Raw genomic sequence first — 19,802 nt, 5'->3', positions numbered from 1 at the left:
TTTTCACTTCGTGATAAAACTTGAGTTTGTGGTTATTTTTGTTCAGGCAATGCGCTGGACGGCAGTCGGTCCTCGCGCTGTGCATTTTGAAAGCGTCGCGGTGAGAAGACCCCTAGCAACTGTAGCCGGGCGGAGAGAGGAGGAGGTGGGCATGGCACACTTCAGATCACTTTACATTTAAATATCAGTGAACTACAGTACCTGGGATGTTCGGTAAGAATACCAGAACCGTCTTTTTACCGTTACCGTGAGAATGTGTGCAACTGCTAACCGGCAGCTTCACTAATTAGCTCCCTGCATTGCTAAGTGGCTAACGATTGTTAGCATGCTTTTCAAGCGGAATTTCCATTTTTAGTGACTCACGTAGCTGAATCCTCCTTAATTTTAATCTTTGAAGCGGCAACTGTTGCTAACACTTGAAGCTTGTTGAGTTGTAAGAATGCCTTCGTCATGTCATGCTTTTTTGTAGCTTCCCTGGCCTGTATACATGACACATAACAGGAATATTCTCCACCATATCCTTCATGTGCTCTCATATCATCACAGTTTGTTATATTTGTTTATTGTGAGTTGGTATAGAGCTTGTTCACCTAAAAAAAAAAAATCACCCCAAGGTTAGCTTAGGTTACCGTTTCCTTGAATTCGTCACGTTTGTCAAGGTAGAGCATGATGCTACATTCAGGGTCTGTGGATTGCACGTAAATAGGAGTCACGATGTTATAACAATGGGAAATTATTAAACCGTAACAAAGGGTCATTGCAGACAGTCTCAGACACATAATCCTAACCCTAACCCTTGCATGCTAAGTCATCTTTGGATTTTTCTTTTAGCATTATTTTTTGTGAATGAGAGAAATAATTAAACTGTGCTTTTAACGTGCCTTTACTGTTATGGACTACTTCAGTAACTAAATAAAAATAATAATCTTTTCAGTATGACTGTTTTTGATAGTAACAGATTGAAGTCCATTAGTGAAACAACCAAGCAATAAAAATATATTTCCTGTTTTCCTACTGTAAGTTTCCATTAATACATTTTTTTCTTTATTTTGTGGCAATTCCCCAATACACACACATTCTGGAATATCGTGAAACATTGTTGAACAAAAATATTGCTGACATTTAAATCATTGTATAGAGGTGATCCACCATAAGAAATGACAAATGCTATCTGAAAGTATAGCAGCAAAGAAAGCAGTTACTTGTAAAAGGCTACAAACAAATCCACCTTTAGTGTAAAACTGGATAGAGATAACCCATGATAGTAATTGAAAGAATAGATGGTCTAACTGTAGAAAATAACTTAGTTCCACTTATTATTTAGTGTATTTCTCCAGGCATGTTCTTTTCAATATTTGTGTTTTTGTCAGACATTGAAACTTCTTATTCTAGTCAAAAGCATCAGTAGCCAGCATTTTCCCCCAACATTTAAATGATTTGTTTCATATTGTCTCTTCTTTGAATTATTTTTGATATGACAGTATTGTTGTTTTCTTTCTTCAGGCCAAAGTTTGCCTTAATGGTTAAATGTGTTACTCCTTTGTTTAAGTGACATATCTATAGTGGTGACTGGTTGTCATTTTATACCCACGTGTGCTAAGTGGATAAAATCATTTGTTGTTGCCATTTATTGGTGTTAGCTCTCACAGCTTCTTGCCCAACTCTTTTTCAACAAAGTTATTCCTGAGCTTCTACAAAAATAAACTGTTCATTTTAATAGCTAATGTCAGACTCTGTTTGAAATTAGCTAGAGAGAGACAAGTAGAAGTCAAGTATGTGTGAATATTGCTGTGTGGCTTCAACACCCTGCTGTACACATTCAGACTCGGTCCTGCTACTCAGTTTGCTTTGAATTGTGTAGATGAAATACTATCAAACAAGAAGGTTATCTGTGAGACAATGGGTTCAGAGGGGATCAAAGGTTCAGACGGATGCCTTTTCCCGACAGGATTTTTTACTGTGATAATAAGCAGAGGTTTTATTAAACATAAACCTATGAAGTTCCAGTGTTTTAATTTAATTTGCACACACAAATTGGAAATGTAAAATAGGTTTCAGCAGAAATTATTTAGTACAGCAATTGCACACCAAATATAAACCCATACAAATAGAATAGTTGAAGTGTTCTGCTTATTATTGTCAGTCAATCTTAGCTGCTGTTCACAATAACAAGGCATGTGAAAAAAATTAATGAATTCCAAATCTGTGCTTAAATGAATACTTGGCTTGAGAATCAAACCTTTAGGAATCTCAGAGGTGATGTGATCAATTACTTGGGAAAGTATGCAAAACAAACAATGATCAAGCTTATGTGCTCCACTCAACCTGTGTGTCTATGCTGTATTTTATTCACCGCTGTTAAGCATTTTTTGGTAGTCTCTCAATGCAATTGTGAAAATAACAGATGTAAACACAGTATAGAAATGTGTTTTGTCACAGCTTTATTGTGTGCAAGTGTCACATAAATGCGATTATAACCCTGTGTTTCTGATGTGCACGCGCATATTCTACAACATCGAACCAAAAGTCTGTATGTCATCAGTGTAGTGCGCAGATTGCTGCTCTGTAATATTTTTGTGGATAGTTCTGATAAGTCGCTTCGCCCGGAACGTTTGTCACCTCCACGTTGCCCAGGGTTGATTTTTCCCACATCCCGCGAACGCAGCGTGCGCCCTCCCTTGAAATTGCGCATGCGCAGAACACGTTGTAAACAATGAGACTCTTCCAGACCGTCTCCAGCTTTGTGTCTCTCCAACAAATTATCTGTGCAAAATTAACCGCTTTCCGGTAACTACGCGCATACACCGTAAAAATGGTCCTCGGTGAGTCCAGGGACACGTTTGTTAGCAGATGTCATCGCGTCCACTCGGATTTTTATCGGCATCATCTCAGCGGAGACGTATCAAATCGGTCGCGTTGCAGCCCGAAAGCCCACCTCGAATGACATACTTGGGCGTGACAGCATGCGAGTGAACAGACCGATGTTGTTATGAATCATCCAGCTTTTTTGTGGCATTTCGGTCCCGGATGCACGTTTTCCAGCGCCTGCTTGGATTTTTGATGTGTTAGCTTTGCCACACTCAGTTCCCGGCGTGCAAAGCTGACCTGCTGGTTAGCAAGCTAGCTAGCAGATGCTAGCCCAACATTAGTGTCTGTGGCCCTGGTAAGATATCATATGTTGGAATTTAAGGAGATTTTAAACATCTGTCGCACTGGCTTTTTTATGCTTTATCTTTTCTTCGACCAGATTTTGTGAATTAAATACTTGAGTTATTTTTGAGCAGAATTGATGTCTCTTGGTGATTTTATAACCCCTTCCTGTAAATAGTGTTTGCTGTGTTTTCTGTCAACTTCATTCTTTGTGTTTATATTAGTCACTTTAAGCCCTGTTCATATATATTTTATATATTACTTAATTCGATCCTGTTTTGTTTTATTTGAATGTTTTGTTCTGTGGAGCAATGCTTTTAAAGAATAACTCTCTGGAATTGATATATATTTGATTATATTTTATAATTTGCAATTCCTGACTGCTTGTTGGAGTATCAACATTATTTTGAAAAGTTGAATATTAATCTTTGCACAGTTGATGGAATTAAGGAAGGACGAATGCATTTCAATTAATGATTAACTTCGAGGTTCAACTTGAATTCTGCTGAGAGTGCATATTTTAATACCAATGATATGAGACATGAAGTTGCTACAACAAGCAGAAAATATGACCGAAATAAGAGAAACTAATGTATTGATACTATATTACTTTCTAATTTGAATTTCATCAATTAAAGAACAGCTGTGATGTATATACCAGACCAAAATACTGAGTCTTGATTGTGTGAAACAGAAACTAGTCTTGTCCTTAGTGTCATATTTTGTGACACAGTGGTTTAGTGTAGCGCCAGCTGCTGGTCCTAGTTGATGTGTGCATTGTCTTGCAGGGAGCTGAAGGATGGAGGCGGTTCTGAGCAGACTGAGGGAACTAAGTGCCGATGAGCTGCGGGAGGAGTTTGCCAGAGCGGACCTCAAGTGTGGCCCCATCACCGCTACCACTCGAGCCACCTTCGAAAGGAAGTTAGCCCGCTTTCTGGCCGGATCGGAAAGCAACGCAACTGAAACTGATGGCAAATCTTCGGACGGTGTCTCAGGCTGCTCGGCAGACTATGCCAAACCTTTGCCGTGTGCTACCTCCACAGTTGCACCTACCGCTGCTGCGGCGACCAGCAGCTGCCCCTCTGATGCTGCCGGCGAGGAGTTGGACTTTGGTTATGGTGTCGGTCTCAACCCTCCAGAGGAGGAGGACATTTTAGTAAAGAAGGCCTCGGGCAGCTCTGCTGAAGACGGCATCTCTCAGTCCAAAACAGAAACTCCTTCAAAGCCAGCACAAGTGTCCCCAACCTTTTATTATGGAGTATGTCCACCGTGGGACGATGTTCTGGCTCGGAATGGTGAGAGAGACTCTGCTTCTTGATATGTGGTGATTCCAAGAAGTTAACTTTTTCTTTTTAAATGGTGTTGAATGTAAATTGAGTAGGCAGAACTTTTTGTTACATTACAAAAAGCATTTGATCTAAACTAAATGCAAATGTAAGTCTTTGGTGTTTTTGAAACATTTGAATTGTTCATTGTTTCACATTACCTCAGCCTTAAAACATCACTGCTTCAGGTTAAAGTCCTTAAGAGATTATCATGTTGCTTGTTTATTTGAGCTATCGGCCATGTTGACCACTTTCTGTGTTCGTATTCGCTGCTTGTAGTTTGACACCCATGTTTGCTAAGTGGATAAAAGCATTTGTTACTATTTTTTTTCGGCAATAGGCGGCCGGCCAATTGGACTGCCTGACCTCACTGGAATGGAGTAATGATCTAAATTAATCTTGAGTGACCAAAAAAAAAATCAATGCTGTTAATGTTTGTCGGCCAGTTCAGGCTTTTATATGCAACTGCAACTTAAGAGGCGAACTGGAGAGCATGGAGGCAAACAAAAAAACCCTCACCTCAGTTATTACAAATATTACAGCATCATATTTAGTATTTAGAAGCAGTGCATTTGTGTAGAATTGTAATTCTGTGTGTGTGTGTGTGCGTGTTTGTATGTGTAGAGGGAGTACATGTGTACACAGATAAGAAAGATGCACTTCAAGCCGTAAAGATGATGAAGGGAGCGCGCTTCAGCAAAGCTTTTTCCAATCGAGAGGACGCCGAGAAGTTTGCCAAGGGGCTGTGTGACTATAGCGAACATTTCCCTTCTCCCAACAAGTCTGCTCCCTGTGTGTCCCCCATCAAGCCAGGCCTGGCCGTCAGTAAGGGTATGTTTCAGTTAAAACCACCTTCTCGCTGCCATTTTGCATCACTTCATAAATGTTGGTCAAATGAAGGGAAGAAAATATTAGAGCTGTCATGAAGCTAAAAACCAAAAATTTCACATGGCAAACCCAAACGGAGCACAGTGTACAGTTACGTCCACCCTTTTCTTTCTCCGCTAGACAACATGGAGGTTGATACCATAAACCGGGAGCGAGCCAACAGTTTCAAGAGCCCCCGCACCCAGGATCTGACCGCCAAGCTGCGCAAGGCTGTGGAGAAAGGCGACGAGCTGGCCTTCTGCGATTTGGTCTGGAGCAACCCACGCTATCTCATTGGCTCAGGGGATAATCCCACTATTGTACAGGTGAGAACATGGCATTCCCTCAGAGAATATCAGAACTCCCTTCAACAAGTGACTGAAGTTAAGACACACTTTGGTCTTGGCTCGTTTTAACAGTGGAATCATAGTTTCAAAGACTCTGCTGTGAATGTTCCAACTTAGCCTGTCGATACACAAACATGTCTTTCATTCTGGCATGAAGCCTCCAACAACTGAATGTGTTATGTAGTGAGACAGACTGAAATTATGTGACATAGCATATATTTCATAATAAATCTTTTGTATCTTTTCATAAAAATCTTTGCTTTTCAGACATTCAGCACTTTACGCTGCTCTGTTCAATCTGGCATCATATCACCGCTAAAATAACCAGCGTTGTCTTAGTTGTTAAAGCTAAAATCAGTGGATGATGATAATTTCCTCACTCCATCTTGTCAGGAGAGGGAAAGCTAGCGTGTTTCTGTTGGAACGAGGCTGAACAGCACTGTGTCTCCTGCTGTGTCCGTTCAGGAGGGCTGCCGCTACAACGTCATGCACGTGGCCGCAAAGGAGAACCAGGCTGGCATCGCCCAGCTGCTGCTGGACACTTTGGAGAACCCGGAGTTCATGCGCCTCATGTACCCCGATGACCAGGAAGTCATGCTGCAGAAACGCATCTGCTACATTGTAGACTTATACCTCAACACCCCAGACAAGGCTGTGAGTTCTGTCACCATACCAGCCAAGGCAGATTCGACTGTGCTCATTCCGGTTGTCCTCAGCCAATGCTGCCTTGATTTCTTTTTGCTTTAGGGGTTTGAAACGCCACTTCACTTTGCCTGTAAGTTTGGGTGTCCAGATGTGGTGAACGTCCTGTGCTCTCATCCCGACATCGATAAAAACTGCAAGAACAAGGATGGACTGAAGCCGAGTGACGTAAGAAACTTTATTTTGAGTTTTTTTATTTTAACTCAACGACACACTCAGAAAGAAAACGTGGCACACAGCCCGGCTTGTGGATGTGTGAGCTGTCCATCAGCTGCTAGCTGCTCCTGAACCACGCCATCCCGGCAGCAGCGGCAGCTGAGGGAGCTCCGGTTTTTAAGCTGTGACCTTTCCGCTCGCTCTTAAAATCTCTTGGCAACAATCACTAACTGAACATTGTAAGCTAAACTTAGATTAGCAGATTCCTTCCTGGGCCGATCCAGTGACAGCTGCATGTCAGTGCCTGTAATGTAATTTTTATGCTTTGTTTTCTTTCTCTCCACAGCTCATCTGTAGCAGGAAAAACAAAACTCAAGAAGTCAGGCAGAAGATAAGCGACTACTTGGAGGGTATGGCCGCAGAGCTTCATTTCACCTTTAAAGTCTGTGTTTTAGTTTGCCGGTTTAACACTCTGAAGCACCAGCGAGTGTGGAAGTGACGCTACATGTGGGATCTTGTTGTTGTTGTTACACATGAGTCAGTGTGTCTTGCTGTGTGCTGAATAAACTGCAGAGGATTTGATAAAGAAGATTTTTACATCTCTAGTTGTGTTTATTCAGCTTCCTGAAGATCAGGATTGTTTAATAGATCTAGCCGATGCTGTATTGAAATACAAGGCATTTAGCATGAGGTTCTGCACACTGGATTCCTCCACCAACCGTCCTGTGTGCAGAATGACGGCTCCTGCTGACGCACATCTAACGCACTGTGTGCTCTCTCCCAGATCGCTGCTATGTCCCTCTGCTGAGGGCGTCCGACAACACCTCTCAGCCTGTCATCGGCGCTCCGTGGTCGCCCGAGGCCTCGGAGAGCCTCTCGCTGATCCAGCGGCACACGAGAAGCCCCAAGGACCCCCTGATGACCGTGACTGCCTTTGCTGGACCGCTCAGTCCTTCCAAAGCAAGTTTTTCCACCTGATTACTGAATATTTCCCAAAGCATGTCGAACACAACTGATTAGGGCTGGACGATATGGCCAAAAATGTTATCACGATATAGGTCTTAATTTCGATCGATACGATATAATTCCGATATCGATATAAATAATACAAAATCCTCAGAAAAACTGTTAAGAATCATGTACATAATGTACTACCTGTAAAACTAGAAATTATTTATCCAGGAAGCTCCTCCAGTATTAAGTTTTAGAAATAAAAACTACAATAAATTAAATGTTTACCTTTTATTTAAGAAATATGAAATCACTGTCAAATAAACCTAAGTTTCACCTTTATTAATATAAATACCTTTAACTTTACACTTAAATACAGTTATGTTATTGTAATAGATTCAAACAAAGCTGTCTCAACCACAAAGAAAAATAAAAGTGCTCAGAATTACTGCAATAAACAGAAAAAAGAATGAGCAACTACAAACAAATATTACTGGGACAGGGAATTGATATAACTACCATACACTCACCTTTTCCATATTAATAGCTTTAACTTTTAAACTACAACACAGTTTTTCTTATAGATTTAAACAAAGGTGCTTCAACCAGGAAGAAAAATAAAAGTGCTCAGAATTACTACGGTTAAGTACAGAATTACTTAAGGTTGTAGTGATTATGGTGACACTGCAGCGAATCCCTGTACTTTTTTTTTGTGGTCGTTGTCTTCGCTGCTTCAGCGTCTTGTAAATTGTAGACGGTCCCTAAAACCCGCAGCACCACCGGCTGCTAATCGAAAACAATATTGCTTCTGACGCTTGATAGACACATACTTTTAATAAAAGTGAGCTTGTAGGATGTAGTCCACCTCACAACGATGGGATGGAGGCGCCCTTTGTGTGTTACTGACGTTTTGTTAAAGAGTTATTGAGACCGAAAGTCTGCATCTGTCAATATGCTGCTAACTTTAATAGACTGTTAAGTGAATGATATACCTAATTCGTGGCCACGAATTAATATTTTGTGTGCATGATTTATAATTTCATGGCCACATATTAGCTTGTGGAAGCTTATTCAGTCGCATTTACATCACGAGTTCTCATTTTAGAGCTCAAACTTACCGCGGTGGAGCTTAGCTTGTAGCCTGAGCTGAGGACAGCCAGCTGTGGCGTGGCTGCTGAGTACTGATCACTCTCTTGCGGCGCTTTCTGTTCGGCTTGAATCGGCGGCGCCGTGAACAGCAGTTAGTGATTGTGAAACGCATACTGTAATGCACTATATCGAAAATGTGTTTAAAACTCATTTCACCGTTATTGAATAAAAATATACCGCGGTATATATTGATATCGAAATTTTGTCCAGCCCTACAACTGATCATCACCTTTTTTTTGTGTGTGTGTTTTTACTTTAAGGCGGATGATTTTCGTCGGTTCTGGAAGACGCCACCCAGAGACCGAGCAGTATTTTTCCATGACATCCTCAAGTCTGATATTGACCGTGGAGCAGAAAGAGTGGGCAGGTACACCCCAAAATGTGTGGAACTAATGGGTGTTTGTTCTGTTTCTAATACTAACGTGCTTTCAGTGGGTGTGCGATGGGCTTTAAAACCATTTGACAAATTGTCTCAGCACGAATGAAATGTTCTGCTCTGTCCACAGAGACCTGGCTCATGAAATGGGACACCCCTGGGCTGAGTATTGGGACTTCTTGGAATGTTTCGTTGATCTGTCGTCTGCCGAGGGTCTGCGCAAGCTGGAGGAGTACCTGAGCAGGAAGGACTTCAGTCCACGAGCTCACGAGGAAACAGGAGAAAATGAGACCAGCAACAGGTTCAAAACCCCATCTCCAGGTATCTGTAAGGCTTGATCACTATGAGTCAGATGTTTGCCAAGGAAATATGGAGTCTTTTAATAGTTTTACTCATGTTTCTTCGTTTCAGGCAAGCCCAAAAAGTTCTGCAACTCCATTTCTGTCGGTGCCTTCCTGGACGAGGGCGACGACATCAGCCTTGAGGAGATGAAGAACCGGCAGAACGCAGCGCTCACCAGCATCACCTCCTCCGCTGCGTCCAAGGACGTCCTGAAGGGCGCCGTGGGCGGCCGCGAGTTCCACATCGCGCTGCACCACCGCGGCGCCGACCTCATCGAGACGGCCGCCGAGCAGGACCTGCTGTGCTGCTGCAGCGACGGCCTCCTCTCGCCCGGGGTCGTCTGCAAGAACAAGGTGTGCGCCTCCTCCAGAGACAGGACTCACAACGGGGACAAGGTGTCCCCGCGCACGTCCCCGTCCTCGTCCAGCCTGCTGTCGCCCATCTCCAACCTCATGGTGAAGTTCGAGCGCATGACGCTGCAGGAGCCGCCGGACGGCGCCGGCGGCTGCCGGGAGAGGAGGAGCAGCGGGGGGAGCCGCGGCTCCCTCTCCGCCTCGGACCTGAGCTCCGGGCTGCACCGGCTGTCCCTCGGCCACGAGGCCGGGGCGGAGGACAGGCGCAGCAGCGGCAGCTCGGAGGAGTACTTGGATGTGGAGGAGAGCCTGGAAGAGCTGGGGAGGACTAGGGGGGCGGTGACCGGGACGCGCAACTTCTGCGCCCGGTCCAAGTCGTGGGACCACGGCGGCAGAGACCTGAGCAGCTCGGGATCCTCGGGCTCCTCCTATAAGTCTCTAGATAACTCACACGAGTTCCTACCCAGAACCCCGCCGCATATCAGGAGAGGACTATTCATCGACGGGTGAGTCACATGTCTTTCCCTTCACAAGACGTTACAGTGTCGGATGTCTTAGATTCCTGGTAAAACCGGGACCAGAGTCCACTGCAGGCACTGAAAGGAGAACGCCTGTCATCCTTTAATGCTTGTTCTGTACTTCGACAGAGACTCTCCCTCCAAGTTGGACAGAGAAGTGTTGCTGGCGCTGGAGAGGGTAGACCTGGACGCGCAGAAGTATCCCAGCATTCACAAGTGGAAGAGCACAATGAAATCCTACTCTGCCTCAGATATGCAGAGGTCAGTTCACTGCCTCGCCTTTTGTCTGCAGCATACGAGGCTTGCTGTGTTTGCTTTACTGATTTTCATGTTTTATTACAGTCCTGCCTTAAAGAGTCAGGATCTGCTCATGTAAGATTAAGAGATTAATGACTATATACTGTAATACATGTCTGGCAATGTGTCAGAGTTCATTTTGAAATACATCGTTTCAAAGCTGCTTATAGCTGATGAATGTTAACTACCTGAGTTTACATTGACTTGGAGTGGATTGTGGTATTTTTTTTTATATATTAGTGTTACAATTACTGACACTTGTCACATTTTCAGAATCATCTAAACACTAACATGAACTGAAGTCCTGTTGTAATTTCCTTAAATGACACTACAGTGAGGTTAGCATATTTAAAGAGCAACATATTGCAGATTTTCTCATCTGTCGTTGGTGGCAGAAGTGAGCCATGTCTCGTGCTTCAAAAGCATCATCAGGGTTTGATGAAAACTTAGATTTTAGTTGATCAGACGTGTTTACATGTATTTAAAGTCTAGTTCTGATCAGAGTAACAGTTCCTTTTTTAGGTGTCTTGTAAACACAGTGTTGCATCAAATGATCAGTTGTGGGAAGTGCTAGTTCAATATTTGTTCTCTGGAGTTGTGTCCACTAACCTGTACTGGTGTGTGTGTGTGTGTGTGTTGTGCAGCTGGCCCAGCCCTGCTGTGGTCAAACCACGACTCAGGATGCAGCATCACACCCCCGGCTCCCCCATCAGCGGCCTGATGTCCCCCACCGGCCGCTTCAGCCCCGCCCGGCACGCCGCCTCGCCGGACTTCAGCCCCGGCCGCTACAGCCCCGCCAGCGTCGGCTACATCCAACGCATCCGCCTCAAGCACTTGAATGAGCCGACGGCTTAAAAAAAAAAAAAAAGCCTAGCCCGTCGTCCCCGTTCGCCCTGCGCCTACACGAAGCCCCGCCTCCCTCCCTCCCTCCCCGCGACAAGTCCAGCTGCACCGAGGCCGCTTACTGAAGCGAATATGAAGCAAAAATCTAATTGAAATGCTTGATTGATTAATAATTTTAATTAAAAGTCAAACAATCATTGGATTGAGATTTTTTCCCTCCATATTGGCTTCCGTGGCCGCTGCGCCCCCGAGCTCAGAAACCACAACAGAAATATGCACAAGTGTGGGGCAGGTTTGTATTAATGTACGGTACTCCTCCAGTGTAACACAGGAATCCTCATCACGTTGGGTTGTGATGTAAACTCAAGACTTTGCCACAGCATTGCTGTACTGTGTGGGTGTGGGCCATGTGGAGTCCATGGTGGTGTTGTCTGTGGTCCGTGTGAAGCCCGAGTCGACTCTTTTCAATATCCATCCATCCATCCATCTTCTACTGCTTATCCGAGACCAGGTCGCAGGGGCAGCAGTCTCAGCAGAGATGCCCAGACTTCCTAACCCCAGACTCTTCCTCCAGCTCTTCTGGGAGGATCCCAAGGCGTTCCCAGGCCAGCCGCGAGACATAGTCTCTCCAGCGTGTCCTGGGTCTTCCCCGGGGTCTCCTCCCAGTGGGACATGCCCGGAACACCTCCCCAGGGAGGCGTCCAGGAGGCATCCTAACCAGACGCCTGAGCCACCTCAGCTGGTCCCTCTCGATGCTGAGGAGTAGCGGCTCTACTCCGAGCTCCTCCCTGGTGACTGAGCTCCTCACCCTATCTCTAAGGGAGCGCCCAGCCACCCAACGGAGGAAGCTCATTCCAGCCGCTTGTATCCGGGATCTTGTCCTTTCGGTCATGACCCAAAGTTCATGACCGTAGGTGAGGGCGGGAACATAGATTGACCGGTAAATCAAGAGCTTCGCCTTTCGGATCAGCTCCTTCTTCACCACAACGGACCGATACAACGACCGCATCACTGCAGCCGCTGCACCGATCCGCCTGTCAATCTCACGCTCCATCCGTCCCTCACTCGTGAACAAGACCCCAAGATACTTAAACTCCTCCACTTGGGCCAGAGTCTCTCCACCGACCTGGAGAGGGCAAGCCACCTTCTTCCGGTCGAGGACCATGGCCTCAGATTTGGTGCTGATCCTCATCCCTGTCGCAACACACTCGGCTGCGAACCGCCCCAGTGCATGCTGTAGATCCAGGGTTGATGACGCCAACAGGACTACATCATCTGCAAAAAGCAGAGATGAAGTCCTGCGGTCCCCAAACTGGACCCCCTCCGGCCCCTGGCTGAACCTAGAAATTCTGTCCATAAAGATTATAAACAGAACCGGTGACAAAGGGCAGCCCTGCTGGAGTCCAACGTGCACCGGGAACAGGTCCGATTTAATGCCGGCAATGCGGACCAGACTCCTAGAGCTGGTCCAGTGTTCCGCGACCAGGACGAAAACCGCATTGTTCCTCTTGGATCCGAGGTTCGACTATCGGTGGAATCCTCCTCTCCAGTACCCTGGAATAGACTTTCCCGGGGAGGCTGAGGAGTGTGATCCCCCTATAGTTGGAGCACACCCTCCGGTCCCCCTTTTTTAAACGGGGACCACCGCCCTGGTCTGCCAATCCAGAGGCTCTGTACCCGACCGCCACGCCATGTTGCAGAGACGTGTCAACCAAGACAGTCCCTGCACATCCAGAGACTTGCGGTACTTGGGGCGAATCTCGTCCACCGCCGGTGCCTTGCCACCGAGGAGCTCACCAACCACCTCGGTGACTTCAGCTTGGGTGATGGACGAGTCCACCTCTGAGACCTCAGCCTCTGCTTCCTCCACAGAAGACGTGGCGACGGGATTGAGGAGGTCCTCGAAGTATTCCTTCCACCGTCCAACAATATCCCCAGTTGAGGTCAGCAGCTCCTACTCCACCGTAAACAGTGTTAGTGGAGACCTGCTTTCCCCTCCTGAGGCGCCAGACGGTGTGCCAGAATTTCTTCGAGGCCGACCGATAGTCTTCCTCCATGGCCCCCTGAACTCCTCCCAGACCCGAGTTTTTGCCTCCACAACCCCTTTGTCTGCAGTTCGCTTGGCCTGCCGGTACCTGTCAGCTGCTTCTGGAGTCCCATAAGCCAGCAAGGCTCGATAGGACTCCTTCAGCTGGACGGCAGCCCTTACTTCCGGTGTCCACCACCGGGTTCGGGGGTTGCCGCCGCGACAGGCACCGGAGACCTTACGACCACAGCTCAGGCAGCTGCTTCGACAATGGAGGAGGAGAACATGGTCCACTCGGACTCAATGTCCCCAGCCTCCCTCGTGAACACAAAGCCACACTCCCCAAAGCTCAGTTGGTCACTAAAAACCCTGGTGTGGAGTCCTCCGCATCAGTCAGTCACTCGAGATGTTCTTTAAAGAAGAAGAAAAAAAAAAAGGGTAAAATGTCGATATTTTAAAAATTATTTTTTGTATGTTGGTCAGTAGCACAAAATTTAAATGTTTTTATTAAAGGTGTTAAAACCGACTGCCATTTCTTATGTTACTCCTCAGTTCAGGAATTGCCTTAATTTTCTGAAGTGGTGGACCAGTTCTCTGTCAGTTTGGACACACTCTCTAGCTCACACACACACACACGAAACATCCGGAGAAAACTTCGATCTTCCACGTTTTTCTCTGCTTCAATAAAACGTTTTTCATCTTTTCTCGGTGGTTCCTAGACATGTCTTGACTTTTTTTTTTTGTTTTTCTTTCTGCCATTACCGGCGGCCTTAGACTGTGCAATTCCTTTTTATCCGTACCGTTGTCTTCAGTCCCCTTCCCGGTGTACGAAACACACCCGCCACTCAACACTGTTTCAGACTGTATTGATATTTTAATTACTCGGAGGTGGAAAAACCCCCAAACTAACTCAAATAGAAAAAAAATAGTGATTGATTGAATATCTTCTGGCCTGCTGTGACCATCTTGATAAAACTGCCTTACGCTTTCCAGAGAACACTGGATTAGTTGAGCCGCCTAGCACTGGAAGTCCAGCAAAATGTAAAACAACTAGTGATCTGATTCAGTGTTATTTCTAAAACTAGTGCTTAATGGAGCTTTAACGCACCGAGCTGTACGTTGGAAGGTGTTTGAAATTTGGCTCACTTTTGTAAATACAGCAGTGAATGTCCCAAAAAAAAAAAACAGAAACCCAACCTGCTGTATCCAAACGTTTTGTAACCGACTCACCTCGCGTGAAAAGCCAATGTCCGTCAATATTCAGATTGCCACTCTCATTTTGGGTCAAACTTTCTGAATGTACTTCGTTTTTCCTTTTCTTTGTGAACTGAAACCTTTATCCGGGAGCACAACGTCCTTCACTGAGAAGATTGTATCGTCATCCTCGTGCTCTCAGATGACAACAGATCCGATTCTGGTCTCTGAATGTTTATGAATGTGGAACTTTTTTGCAAAAATGCACCTAAAAAACTTAAAACATGCTTCTTGTACTTTCAGCATTCTGTGCTTTATTAAAAATTAACTTTCATGGTGAATTCTCTTTATGTCTAGACCTTCATTTGCTTTCAACTAATCAATAAAACATCACTCTTACTTTACTACCGCCGTGTCTCTTTTCCTCCTTACTTGAACTAAAGGACTCAAACTGAAGCGTTGATCACTTTATTTACTACAACTGCACGATTGAACAGGAAGTCCTCACTGAAAAGTCACAAAACCACGGTCAGCCTGTACGACAGCTTTACAAACAACCGGCTGGTTTGAAAAACTCTGTAGAAATGTTGGGTTACATTCAGGAGGAGGAGCTCTGCAGCCGCCGGTCTCTTCTGCTGGCTTCCTATGGCACGGGAAGTAAAAACGCCACCACCGCGCTGCTCGACATGATGGTAGTTCAATTACAAAATAACACGACAGAAGTTTTACACTTTGTTTTCAAGACACTTGAGGAGAAGACTGAGCTCTGAACGCCGCCGGGCCGTCAGGTCCGCGTCAGCTTGTCGGGCGGCATGAACCCCGCGTCGCCCAGAGTCCGCAGCGCCACGCGGCCGCTGGGCCGGATGGTGAGCCACGTGATGCTGCCGTTGTTCAGACCCATCCGTAACCAGCCCTCCGGGGGGAACTGGAGAGCCCTGGGAGGACACAGGACGGCAGGACACGCTGGAGTGGACTGCTTTTCAGCAACTTCAATCACATCAGATGATCAACGAGTAAAAGAAACCGTGTATTGTATCATTACAAAAAAAAAATCTGTTAAGTCTTCTAAAAACCCAACAAGTTTATCTCCAGCTCATCCCACAAATGCATGACCTGTCTCATGCAGCAAGATTCAAACTAAAGCTGAGATGAGAGTGAGGGTGATTTTCAGGAAGCTTTTAAAGGAAGACTGAGTCGTTCTTTGCAAAAACATAATGCATAATAATACATATTTATAGAATATTTATTTTTCTTAAATAACGTACGTTAATTTTCATTATTATTATTTAACAAAGCCAAGCCTCCCTTCATCTGCTTTTCTTTTTCAGTTCTTCTAAGAGTCCTTTTCATACTAAAGCCACACAGAAATGTGTGTATTTATGATAAAAAAAGACATATTTATGTTGTTTAACAGAATCTGAAATATCTCCACTGTGCCTTTAAACTGACCCTGCACTCCCATGATGCATCACTTTTAGCAGAAGACTTTAAACAGGCACATTATCACAAAAAATAATTTAATTAAAAATCAGCATTTGGATCCTGATTGACTCTTTGTCTTCAGCTCAGCGGCTGGAATATTTACACACTTGTGATTCTCATCAACACACAGCACGAAAATCTATAAAGCTAAAGTCCAAACACAGAAGTCAGCAAATGCCGAGCGGCAGACGACAACAACACAAACCTGCAGACAAAGTAACGGATGACGTTGGCGTGACACACGATGATCTCGTAGCTGTCCTCCTTCTGCTTGGGGTCGGCTCGGTGGATGTAGCGGCGGAAGGCTGCCTCGATGCGAGCGCCGTCTTCGTGGTACTGCTGGAGGACGGTAAAGAGGTTGAAATCCACCTTCGACACGTCTCGGGGCTCAGTTTGAAATCAACACTCAGTTCAACCAAAAACTGCAGCTGGGAGGAAGAGCAGTTTCAGTTACTGTCAACTGTTTCTTTAGTGGATATTTTTGACTGATAGAAATAAAACACTTCACCGCCTGCTTAACGACAGAGCAGGCTGGATCATATTATGACCAGAACGACTTCTCAAATTCTGGTAATTATCTTTTAAGTAGACACATTTCTCCATCTGTGTCCTGAACTAGTTCACCACTCTGGAAAGTGGTCCTCCTGATGATCCCTCCCTGCTGCGGTGCACTGATGTGTTTACGTGTGTGCGGCTCTGAGGGTGGACAGAACATCCACACAGACGGCAGAAGCTGCGCAGCTGCAGCTGAGGGTGGAGGCAGAGTGGGTGCGACTGTTCTCACCACAGCGTCCGGCTTCCAGTGGGTGACGGGAGGGACCGGCTCGATGGGGGCGCCCTCTCTCAGCAGATCGCAGCTCAGCAGCTCCACTCCTGGACCCGTAAGCCACGAGGAGCAGGAAAAGACACGTGAATGTGTGTTTGTGACGTTCAGCACGAGATTCAGGACAAGAGGAGGACTGGCAGCTGAGACGCCGCGTCTCTTCACTACCTGGGAGGTGCTTGCTGATGATGTTCGCCGTCTCGGTCGCTCTCGCCATGCTGGAGTGGATCAGAACGTCGTACTTCAAGCCCAGTGCTGCCAACCTCTGGCCTGTCAGCTCAGCCTGCTCCCGACCTGGGGGTGATGGAAGAAAAGTTGTGACAAAGACGAAATCTTTCGCAAGTTTCAATCAGGTCAGCAGCACACAAAGCAAACACACACACGCAAATAAGCAAGAAAAATGATCGTTCACACAGAAGTAGTGATGACACATATAGTGGAACGGAGTTGAAATGAGGACCTAGTGGAGTGAGGATCCTCTCCTTGTCGTTGTTGCCACTCAGGTTGTACTGGGAGTGTCTGATGAGGAGGATGTTGCGCGTGGCCTTGGGCTTGCCGTTGTCCTGCTCGGAGCTGGGGTCTTCAGTGGCGCTCTCCTTCTTCTTGCCGTTGGACAGGGCAGATGGGTCTCTCCTGGGCACAGTTAAGACTTCCAGATTACAAAGTGGATTTGTCCCACACGGTTAACTTGATGGAAACGAGCACACAGACCACCAGCACTCCTAGTGCAGATAAAAAGATAAATGGTTTACTACTACAACTGTAATGCAATTTAAACAGACGAGGAAAACAGTGAGGATCTCGTCTTGCCTTTAAATCCAAATCTATAAAAAGCTGATAATAAAGATTGCTGTAAAAAGCAATGCAGCTTGAGAAATAAGCATTTCAAGGTGACTTAGTGTTCCTCTAAGTGTGAAAGTGAAAGAATGTCACTGTCCAGGATACAACCTGCCCTTTGTACTTAGCTGTGATCAACTGCAGCAATAGCAGAAGATAGACGGGAAGCAACACTAAATAAACAACACAAATAACAACTTGGTCTCAGCCCCATAGATTCTTGGTTTTGTCAGGGTCTGGGTCGGTTAAAGTCTCAGTCTAGCATTGGTCTTGGTATGTTCTGATCATGGTCTAACCTTGATTTCGGTACATTAAAGTCCTGGTTCTGGGTTAGATGGTCTTGACTACAGTACTCAGGCGAGCATTGGAGGACTTTGTCATATAAATGTGAAATAATGTAGATGCAGCTTGAGCAGGTGAGTCCTGTACGGCAGTAGCTCTGGGTTTCCTACAGAAGGGGATTTAAAGAACCGAGCGGCGCCTCACTTGTCCCAGTTGAAGTCCCAGGCGTGGCCGCTCGGGACCGGAGTGTGGCTGGCGGGGCTCCACGCCGGCTGCGCCGCACGGAGCACCGTGAGCCTCGACCACCGGTCGGCTGCGTCTCCGCGCTGCTCGCCGAGGTACCCGTGAGAGTCTGCGGCCGCGGCGGCCAACACCAGGGCGGCGGAGCCTCCAGCGACACCGAAGAGGAGCTTCAAAGTTCTCCTGTACGACATCCTGGAGCGGGGTAGACTGGCGCTAGCTTAATTAGCTGCTGTCCGCTGGCGCGCCTCTCCTCATACAGGCGTCACTTCCTCCCCGGTTTGGCTGTTGATTTCCGAACCGGCGAGGTTTTAGAAAGACGTCTTTATCAGCAGGGCTGTCCTCCGGGCGGCGGCTCTTGGCTGGAAACTAAAAATACAGACAGCTCAAACAGAAAGCTAATCTGAGCCGCTTCCTACAAACATTACGGAAGCCGCGAAGGGACAAAACATCCGCGTTTCCGTGTGCGCTGCAATATGGACGTCTGCCACACGAGGGCGCGCCAATCCAGAAATCAAAGAGCGTAAACCAATACATAGCGTTTTAACATAAAACAGTTACTGATTCACCTTTAATTTTCTTAATTAATTTCACCTATGACTTCAGCTGATGTAGGTGCTTCACGCTGCCACCGTTTTTCATAAAGAGTCGAGAGTTTTCTCAGATGTTTATTCATATTAGTCATTTATTCAAATTATTGATTTTTCTCTTTTCTGAAGAATAAATTATGATTCCTACTACACTCACGCTTCGTGCAAACGTCAATTTTCTTAATCTTACATGAAGTCTAATGTAAGTTAATAAGATTTTTTCCTGACCCAGTGTTATGTCAAATTCCGCGTGCCTGCTGAGAGTTGCACCCGCTCTCGGGAACGCGCGCAAAGGAGCGCATGCATGTGAAAATCAATCCATTCATTCTTACTGAATACACTGCTTCGCCCTGTTTACACCTAGGCGTCACCAATTAATCTCACGTGCATGTTTTCACGTGCATGACTGAAACAGCTTATTGAGAGGAAACAGGAAAACAGAACATAAAACCCTGCTCAGAAAGGCCCGGCCAGCAGTGCATGAGAAAATAATAATTTAATAATTTAATAATGACTGATCACCCACAAACTGTCCAACTTGTATGCACCACATTCAGCTGTAAATTACCTGCAGTTAGGGGGAATGATGGGATGCTTTTATTCACAGGATGTGCAGAAATGTGCATTCCCTGCTTTACTCACGAGATGAGGGTGTTACATAAATTCAATCATTTCTGATAAATGAGGGAACATGAGACACCCACACATGCCTGAATACACACCACGTAATCGTTTTCAGTTGAATCCTGGACTTTGTGATGTTCTTCATTACGTGATATCATTATCAGCTTATGGGATCCATTTGTTTTAGAAAGAATAAGGTTGTTGTTTGGTTTTTTTTACACAATATGTAATAAATTGTTTGACTGTGATTGTTTAACTCCTGGTTTTGTTTAAAAAAAAAATCTTGTGAGTTTAACAAGCTTGAAAAATATGCTTTAGAAACATAATG

At 45.6% G+C, this 19,802-nt stretch overlaps 2 protein-coding genes across 8 annotated transcripts; one reads left to right on the top strand and one right to left on the bottom strand.

The window, feature by feature from the left end:
• Nucleotides 1-94: 94 nt before the first annotated feature.
• Nucleotides 95-11,426, top strand: ankle2 (ankyrin repeat and LEM domain containing 2). 4 transcript variants are annotated; one of them, XM_030105262.1, is made up of 13 exons: nucleotides 95-145; nucleotides 3,939-4,445; nucleotides 5,100-5,306; nucleotides 5,484-5,668; nucleotides 6,155-6,343; nucleotides 6,437-6,559; nucleotides 6,894-6,957; nucleotides 7,332-7,507; nucleotides 8,908-9,014; nucleotides 9,154-9,344; nucleotides 9,435-10,224; nucleotides 10,366-10,497; nucleotides 11,178-11,426. In XM_030105262.1, exons 2-13 carry the CDS (start codon nucleotides 3,950-3,952, stop codon nucleotides 11,386-11,388), a joined length of 2,871 nt encoding a protein of 956 aa, XP_029961122.1. In that variant the 5' UTR covers nucleotides 95-145; nucleotides 3,939-3,949; the 3' UTR covers nucleotides 11,389-11,426. The 4 variants fall into 4 exon arrangements, with proteins under 4 accessions (XP_029961122.1, XP_029961120.1, XP_029961121.1 ...); XM_030105260.1 differs by having other exon boundaries at nucleotides 97-213; XM_030105261.1 differs by lacking the exon at nucleotides 95-145 and adding an exon at nucleotides 2,704-2,822.
• Nucleotides 11,427-14,890: 3,464 nt separating this feature from the next.
• On the bottom strand, nucleotides 14,891-18,677 carry pgam5 (PGAM family member 5, serine/threonine protein phosphatase, mitochondrial). Of its 4 annotated transcripts, none has more exons than XM_030105344.1 (6): nucleotides 18,225-18,677; nucleotides 17,362-17,534; nucleotides 17,070-17,195; nucleotides 16,863-16,957; nucleotides 16,284-16,417; nucleotides 14,891-15,531 (listed from the first exon to the last, which is right to left on the bottom strand). In XM_030105344.1, the coding sequence occupies exons 1-6, from the start codon at nucleotides 18,452-18,454 to the stop codon at nucleotides 15,381-15,383; spliced, it is 909 nt and encodes a 302-aa protein (XP_029961204.1). In that variant the 5' UTR covers nucleotides 18,455-18,677; the 3' UTR covers nucleotides 14,891-15,380. The 4 variants fall into 4 exon arrangements, with proteins under 4 accessions (XP_029961204.1, XP_029961205.1, XP_029961206.1 ...); XM_030105345.1 differs by having other exon boundaries at nucleotides 16,284-16,414; XM_030105346.1 differs by having other exon boundaries at nucleotides 16,863-16,951.
• Nucleotides 18,678-19,802: the final 1,125 nt, after the last annotated feature.

The sequence above is a fragment of the Salarias fasciatus genome, chromosome 12 (genome assembly GCF_902148845.1).
Source record: "Salarias fasciatus chromosome 12, fSalaFa1.1, whole genome shotgun sequence".
Lineage (NCBI taxonomy): Eukaryota > Metazoa > Chordata > Actinopteri > Blenniiformes > Blenniidae > Salarias > Salarias fasciatus.
The sequence above is the reverse complement of the archived record's forward strand: the minus strand, read 5'-3'. Positions and strand labels throughout refer to the sequence as shown.

What these genes read in the sequence shown, in the direction of transcription:
- ankle2 (XM_030105262.1), top strand. Translation starts at nt 3,950, where the DNA reads ATGGAGGCGGTTCTGAGCAGACTGAGGGAACTAAGTGCCGATGAGCTG. An exon ending in AGGCCTGGCCGTCAGTAAGG is followed by an intron (nt 5,307 to 5,483) that starts GTATGTTTCAGT and finishes TTTCTCCGCTAG; the next exon opens with ACAACATGGAGGTTGATACC. An exon ending in GTTCAAAACCCCATCTCCAG is followed by an intron (nt 9,345 to 9,434) that starts GTATCTGTAAGG and finishes TCTTCGTTTCAG; the next exon opens with GCAAGCCCAAAAAGTTCTGC.
- pgam5 (XM_030105344.1), bottom strand. Translation starts at nt 18,454, where the DNA reads ATGTCGTACAGGAGAACTTTGAAGCTCCTCTTCGGTGTCGCTGGAGGC. An exon ending in GAGGATCCTCACTCCACTAG is followed by an intron (nt 17,196 to 17,361) that starts GTCCTCATTTCA and finishes CATCACCCCCAG; the next exon opens with GTCGGGAGCAGGCTGAGCTG. An exon ending in ATCCGTTACTTTGTCTGCAG is followed by an intron (nt 15,532 to 16,283) that starts GTTTGTGTTGTT and finishes GTGTCCTCCCAG; the next exon opens with GGCTCTCCAGTTCCCCCCGG.